Source organism: Onychomys torridus, chromosome 8 (genome assembly GCF_903995425.1).
Source record: "Onychomys torridus chromosome 8, mOncTor1.1, whole genome shotgun sequence".
NCBI lineage: Eukaryota > Metazoa > Chordata > Mammalia > Rodentia > Cricetidae > Onychomys > Onychomys torridus.
Window position 1 is genome coordinate 84,465,031 of NC_050450.1, and position 6,983 is coordinate 84,472,013.

The 6,983-nt window shown below is 50.7% G+C and overlaps 1 protein-coding gene across 1 annotated transcript; it reads left to right on the plus strand.

The window, feature by feature from the left end:
- Positions 1-332: 332 nt before the first annotated feature.
- On the plus strand, positions 333-3,664 carry Hoxb4 (homeobox B4). Its single transcript, XM_036197146.1, has 2 exons — positions 333-1,278; positions 2,114-3,664. The coding sequence occupies exons 1-2, from the start codon at positions 825-827 to the stop codon at positions 2,410-2,412; spliced, it is 753 nt and encodes a 250-aa protein (XP_036053039.1). The 5' UTR covers positions 333-824; the 3' UTR covers positions 2,413-3,664.
- The last annotated feature ends 3,319 nt before the right edge of the window (positions 3,665-6,983 follow it).

Sequence of the window (6,983 nt, forward strand, 5' to 3'; positions counted from 1 at the left end):
GGAGGGAGTGGTTAGGAGGAGAGGACAGACTGACGGACACAGCGAAGCTAATAGTGCAGCTAAATGCGATTTGGAAGGCGAAGTCTCCCCGAATTAGTGCGTGAATTTCCTATCGATCTGCCCGCGGTCCCATTCATCTCTGACACGTCCCTCCGCGCCCCCGCCCTCTAGCTCCCGAAGCCTCCTCGCTCACCTCCTACTCCTCCCCATCTGGCTGCTGGGAGAAGCCCCAAGCTCAGCGCCCCTCTAACCTAGAGGGTGCCCCTTTCAAGAAGGAGCCCCCTGGCCCTCCAGTCACTTAACTTCCTACACAGACACCCGGTGCGTGAGCTTCCCACTCACCCTGGGGAGGAGATGGGGCCCTATGGAAGGAAGAAAAAGGTTGACAGAGGTGAGGTAGGGCAGGGGGGCTACACCCGGAGCCCCAACTTCTGAGAGGATGCAGGGATTGTGCTCTCCCCGCCCCCCTAAGACAGGCCCTCCAGTCTTAACCCGCTCACTCCTTCCTAGCTCTTCGTCTCTCTCCTCCGCGGAGAAAGCCAGGCGAGGAGGGGGTCGCCCCGCAGGAGCCCTATGTAAATCCTGGTGTTGGATGGGTGGGGAGGGGGAGAGAAGGGGAAATAAACCTCTTTGGCTGGAGTAGGGTCCGGGTGAGCAGATTTCCTTATCCGGGAATCGCAGGCCGGGTGGCCATTGGCTCGGAGGATCACGTGGGCCCCAACTTTGTTCACTTGACAGTAAGTAGGAGGGCTTTCGGAAACAGGAAAACGAGTCAGGGGTCGGAATAAATTTTAGTATATTTTGTGGGCAATTCCCAGAAATTAATGGCTATGAGTTCCTTTTTGATCAACTCAAACTATGTCGACCCCAAGTTCCCTCCGTGCGAGGAGTATTCACAGAGCGATTACCTACCCAGCGACCACTCGCCTGGGTACTACGCCGGCGGCCAGAGGCGAGAGAGCGGCTTCCAGCCCGAGGCGGCCTTCGGGCGCCGTGCTCCGTGCACCGTGCAGCGCTACGCGGCCTGCCGAGACCCCGGGCCCCCGCCGCCTCCTCCGCCCCCGCCGCCCCCGCCACCGCCCGGGCTGTCCCCTCGGGCTCCCGTGCAGCCACCAGCCGGGGCCCTCCTCCCGGAGCCCGGGCAGCGCTGCGAGGCGGTCAGCAGCAGCCCCCCGCCGCCTCCCTGCGCCCAGAACCCCCTGCATCCCAGCCCGTCCCACTCCGCGTGCAAAGAGCCCGTCGTCTACCCCTGGATGCGCAAAGTTCACGTGAGCACGGGTGAGTGCGTGGGCACCCCTTCCCCTCCCACCCCCGGCGCTTTACAGCAAGGGACCTCCGAGGCATGTGGGGGAGGGAGCTGGGGGAAGCCAATTGTCCCCGCTATAAACTCGCCATTGCCAGAGATTTACGGTCTCCTGTTTTCAGAGTCACATAATTACATCGCCCATAAATTTTTATGGCCTGGTGGGCCCTGCGCCTTTGAAGTCATCCTCTTTTCCAATCTCCCAGCGACTTTTTCGCCTGGGATACGCAGTCCCAGTGAAGTTGGAAGTTGGGGAGGGGTGTGGGAGGAGGGGAAGAGGAGGAGGAGGAGGAGGAGGAGGAGGAGGTAGTAATCCGTATTTAAGCAGAGGGTTGAAGCATCTACCAGTATTTCTTTTTTCCCTTTCTTCTAGCCTAGTTCCTTGGCTGGAGAAGTGAGCAAAAGTTTTTGGGGGGAGAAGGCGCTGTTTGGAACCTGAGCAGTGAGGGTGGGGACTAAATCCAGGAATGGTCTGGGGCAACACCCCTCCCCTCTCCCACCCTCCATTCTCCCACCCGGGGTCCTCAGGCCAAAGAGTGAGATGAAATCTTTCCAAGATTCCTCACAGTGCCCCCTCCCCCAGGCAACAAGGACGACAGCCCAGCCTTTCAAAAGTTTGAGGTTTTTCTTTTCTGTGTGTCCCGATGTCTGTCTTCCTTTTTCGACCCCTCCCTCCAAGATGAGGTGGTGGGACCTGGAGGCTTGAAGTTAGCTGAAAGAAAAAAAGAAAGAAAGAAAGAAAGGGTTTTTCCCTCCTCCCTTTCGGGGGGCAATAAAACTTTCTCTTTCTCCTTCTCTGTGTGTGTCCAGTAAACCCCAATTACTCCGGCGGGGAGCCCAAGCGCTCTCGGACCGCCTACACTCGCCAGCAAGTCCTCGAACTGGAGAAGGAGTTTCATTACAATCGCTACCTGACGCGGCGCCGGAGGGTGGAGATCGCCCACGCGCTCTGCTTGTCCGAGCGCCAGATCAAGATCTGGTTCCAGAATCGGCGCATGAAGTGGAAAAAAGACCACAAGTTGCCCAACACCAAGATCCGCTCGGGTGGCACCGCGGGCGCAGCCGGAGGACCCCCTGGCCGGCCCAATGGAGGCCCCCCCGCACTCTAGTGCCCCCCCAAGCAGGAGCTGGAACCTGGGGGGCGGGGGTGGGCAGCGAGCACCGAAGGGGGGTGCGGGGGTATGGGAGGGTCCCCAGGCTTGAGCCCAGAAAAACCTATCTACCCTACCCCCACTTTATCTATAAGTAATAAACGCAGAGAAGGGGGGAGGGTAGGGAAGCCTTATTTATAGAAACGACTATAGGGAGCAGGGTGAAACCATCCGGAAGCAAGATTCAAGTCTCTTGCTTTCTTCCTTACAAAAAAAAAAAAAGAAAAGAAAAGAAAAGAAAAAGAAAAAAGAAAAGAAAAAGAAAGAAAGAAAAGAAGAAGGAAGAAAGGAACAGACAGAAAGAGAAATGGAGGAGCCTGCTGAGCCTGGTTTTCAGCTTTGGTGAAGATGGATCCACGTTTCATCTTTAATCATGCCAGGCCTGGGCCCATCTGTCTTGTTTACTCTGCCGAGGAGAGGACGAGCCTCGGTGGCGACCATTACCTCGACACTCGCTAACAAATGAGGCCCGGCTCGGCCGCCGCCGCCGCCGCCTCTGCTGCTGGACGGCAGCCTGGATTGTCTTTCTTTGTCCCTTACTCCTGACACCCAGCGAAGGCACCCTCTGACTGCCAGATAGCACAGTATTTTGGCCACGGTAACAGACACACACATAACTTCCCTTCCTGTCGGTGCCCACCTTGGGGGTGTGTGTGACTGCTCACCCCCTTCCACGCTAGGCTTAGAAGGGGGGACAGAAGGGAAGCGAGGGGCGGTCTTCCCAACGTGGGTTCCGGAATCTGAACCCAAGAAATATATAAAAAAAGAGATTGAGACACCCAGGAGGGCCTTCTGCTGCAAGGTCCAGCCAGGCCTGGCAGGGTGAGGGGCAGTTGAGTTCTGGGAGCTGGGAATGTCTTCTGGCCAATCCACAGTTCTACAGCAGAGGCCTTCTCTTAGACTGCAGATGAATGTGAAATTAGGGAATAAAATGCTGTGGCCCTCCTACTCTGGAAGGACAATGTTGCAGAGCCTTCTCCCGTTGTTATCACTGTTGCATCCTTTATTGTTATTATTATTATTAATATTAATATTATTATTATTATTTTATGTCATGTGTGTCCTCGCTCCTGTTCTCTTTCTGACATTCCAAACCAGGCCCCTTCCTACCTCTGGGGCTGCCTGAGCCTGGAACCTTTCATTGGTGTGAAAATTTGTGTCCTGTACTGAGTGACAACAGAAATAAATGTTTGGTTTCTTGTGACCATCACATCGTGGTTTTGTTGGAATGCTGATGTGAAGGATATGGACACGTGCCGCCCAGTGTATAAGCTAAGCACCTAGTGGGTTTGGCCTCACAATGAGTGGGGTGGGTTTTTTTTGTTGTTGTTGTTGTTTTGTTTTGTTTTGTTTAAGGCTCCAACGGGAATTTCTGCCTCAGAGGCTTCCAAATTGTGGTAGCTGGTTTATTTTCCCTTTGGAGTGATGTGTTTTGTTTGAGGCTTAAAATTTTTCCTCCTCCAATCCAAAAATGGATCACAAGGACTGGGAGGGCTAATTCCAGGCCCCAATGGGGGGGTGTGTTTCATTGTAAGACACCAGAGGCTTAAAGAGAGCAAAGTCTTTCATACTGTGATTTATTTGTCATAAGCAAATAAAATGCAGTTAAGCTGTCTCCTTCTAGACAGCCGGCTCTGGTTATTAAAGTTCGAGAGAGGACTCCATGAGCCGACCTCTTTCTTCCCCGCATAAGAAGGTATTGCTTTCCTCTGAGGTGTTTAAGGCTTTAATGAGTCTAATTTTTTGCACAGATGTTTCTGGATGTTTGCAGGTTTTCAGAGTATTTTTATATTACAAAGGAACTAGCCGGTGCCATAGCTCAAACTCTGACAAGCAAATAGATAATCAAGAAGACAAATGGCCTCTTTTGTGAAGCTCTGCTCCTGTATTAATTTTCATTTTCTTTCTCATAGAAAGTATCGAAAGTGAGGCTGGGGACCAAATAGCTGTCTGTGTCTGAGATCCCAATTACCCCTAGAATGGAGTGGGGGAGGGGAAGGGGTCCAGGTGATCCTCACAAACCTCTGACAGGTTTGGGTCACTTTTGTCCGGTACAGGCTGGAGCTCTAGCCTTGGGGTCCATGGTCTGGTGATGGCTCAGGGTACAGCCACATTCTTCTCCAAGAAGCTCCAGGCTCTAAAGAGCATGTACAATTAAAAGTTGTTTCGTTTGGTTTTTGGCTTTTTTGTTTTTGTTTTTGTTTTTGTTTTTCCCCTTTCTTTCCGTAAAATAAAAAGCCAATACCATCCACATGTTTGATTGTTTATTTTGCATTTCTTTGGTTAGCCTGTAAGGGGAGCAGGAGTCTGAGTAGGCCAGAGAACCCATCGGGCCAGTATCTCCAGGGCAGTCGAGTTGCCCATTAAAATGAAACCAAGAGATTAGTTTCAAAAATCAAGAAAGGAAGGAAGGGAGGAAGGAAGGAAGGAAGAGTTGCCTGTAACTTGGAGGAGGATGAGTGGATTAGTTTTGTCTCTGGTGTGGTGTAATGTTTTACTTTTGAGGACATAAGATATTCCCTTAGTTGAGGGGAAAAAAATAGTTCTCAAAAACCATAAGGTCTCCCGCAAGAATGTCTCTAAAGAATCAAATCAAAGCTGCCTCTTAGAAGGTATGAATAGAATCTTAAAAGAAAAAAAAAGAAAAGAAAAGAAAAGAAGAAGAAGAAGAAGACGAAGATTTCTATGGTGTCTAAAGTTCACAGCCATTCTGTGCAGACAAGAGCTAAGAAAAATGTGAGAATTATACAGAAAACCATTAATCACTTCTTTTCTTTAAATACGTATCCTCTCTCCTTTGTTATTATTCAACAGCAAATCTCCGCAGACCGGCTGTTGGGGGAAAAAAGTGTTAGCCGCCTCTCCCGGATCTGCGAGGGGGAACATTTTTGGAACCCTAAAGTTGAAAACTTTTTTCCCTCAGTTTGGAAGAAGTCTTTCGTCATGAATGGGACCAGAGAGGCTCAGGCGAGAGGCACCAAAAGAAGGTAACAAAGCCCTGGCTTGGGGTGACTTCTGTTTTGTTTTGTTTTAAATAATTTTATGGGCTCCTTTTACAAGTAAAAGGGAAAAAAAAGCTCACCTCCTCCTTTTTCTTTTTCAACTATCTTTGTGGGGTTTTTATGGTGGATGCTTGAGCAGGTTTGCTGTGTTTTATGATGACTGATGTTTGGGAGAGAGTGAGAGAGACAGAGGAGAGAGGCCTGGACGCCTGGAGAGTGTTTGAACCAGTTGGGACAGAGGTGTCAGGGCCCCTGAAAAACACCAGAGAAGAAGGTTGTTTGGGCCGCTCTTCAGAAGTGCTTTCTGGCTTTTGAAAAATGCAGGCGCGCTTGGGGAGAGCCTGTATGTGCCTGTGCGTGCCTGTGCGTGCAAGGTGCACACTCAGTGAGTTCCTGGGACTCTGATTGTCCGCACTGTTTGCCAGTGAGATGTTGACACCGCAGCCTCCTGGAGAAATGAAATGCAGTTCTTGAATGAAGCCTGGGAGCTGGTAGAAGTGAATTTGGTTGCATTTCCTTCTGGTGTCTAGCTTGGAATTCTAGACAAATCCTTTACTCTCTGAGAGGGAGGAACGGCTCAGGGCCAGGTGCACTGACACAGAAATTCTCTTTTGTCCTGCCCCCCCCCCCCACTTCACCCCCCCCCACTTCACCTCACACTCTAGGCCTCCTGGAGGCTCAGTGTTCAGTTCCTTCTTTTTGCTTCTGGGTTTGAGGGCTCTGTTCTTTCTCCTGGTGCCTTACTTCTCAGGCTGAAGACTCAGTGGGCTCTGCCTCAGACCTGAATATGCTGGCCCCTTTTCCCTGAGGCCTCACTTGGAGTTTGGAGGCGGGAGGCTGGCAGGATAGAGAGTTCATGGAGAGGCCACGTTTTCTAGGCGATTAGCTTGGTATTAGAACCACAAAATGACCTCGGAAGCCCCTTGACCTCTCTGAGACTGGACATTGTGCTAGCTCTGGCTTCCTGCCCCAGAGGGAAAGTCACACCTCTTCAGGGAGGGGTTCCAGCTTCTCCACCTCCCTAATGGTGCCCAAATCCTGTGCTATATCAGAATTTCTGGATCATTTTCTATTATTGTGGATTGGGAAGAAAGGTGGTTTTCGTTGCTGTTTTTTGTTTGTTTGTTTTTGTAAGTTAGCCCAGAAGTCCTGTGGGTGGGCAGTAGAGTACTGGTTTGTCTGTTTAAAGGCCCTTCCCTAGGTTAGGCTTCAGCCTCCTGCCCTACCCCAAGTCCATTTGCACCCTCTCTTTTTTAGCTTTGCCTAAAGCAAGCTGAAGGAAGAGGGGCTAAAGGATACAGTATGAGAGGTTGGACAGACACTGTCAATGAGACTGCATGTAGACCACTAAGAGGAAGAAGCTCCTGAGCAGGAGAGAAATTCCTTCAGAGATTCTCTCTGTCTCGTCTCTGTCTCTGTCTCTGTCTCTCTTTCTCTCTCCCTCTCTCTCCAAATCTACAGTCTCTCAACCCATTTTCTGAAGTTCCTTTGTTTAGGAAACTATATCTTTATAATCACATTTATCTT

What these genes read in the sequence shown, in the direction of transcription:
- Hoxb4 (XM_036197146.1), top strand. Translation starts at nt 825, where the DNA reads ATGGCTATGAGTTCCTTTTTGATCAACTCAAACTATGTCGACCCCAAG. An exon ending in CAAAGTTCACGTGAGCACGG is followed by an intron (nt 1,279 to 2,113) that starts GTGAGTGCGTGG and finishes GTGTGTGTCCAG; the next exon opens with TAAACCCCAATTACTCCGGC.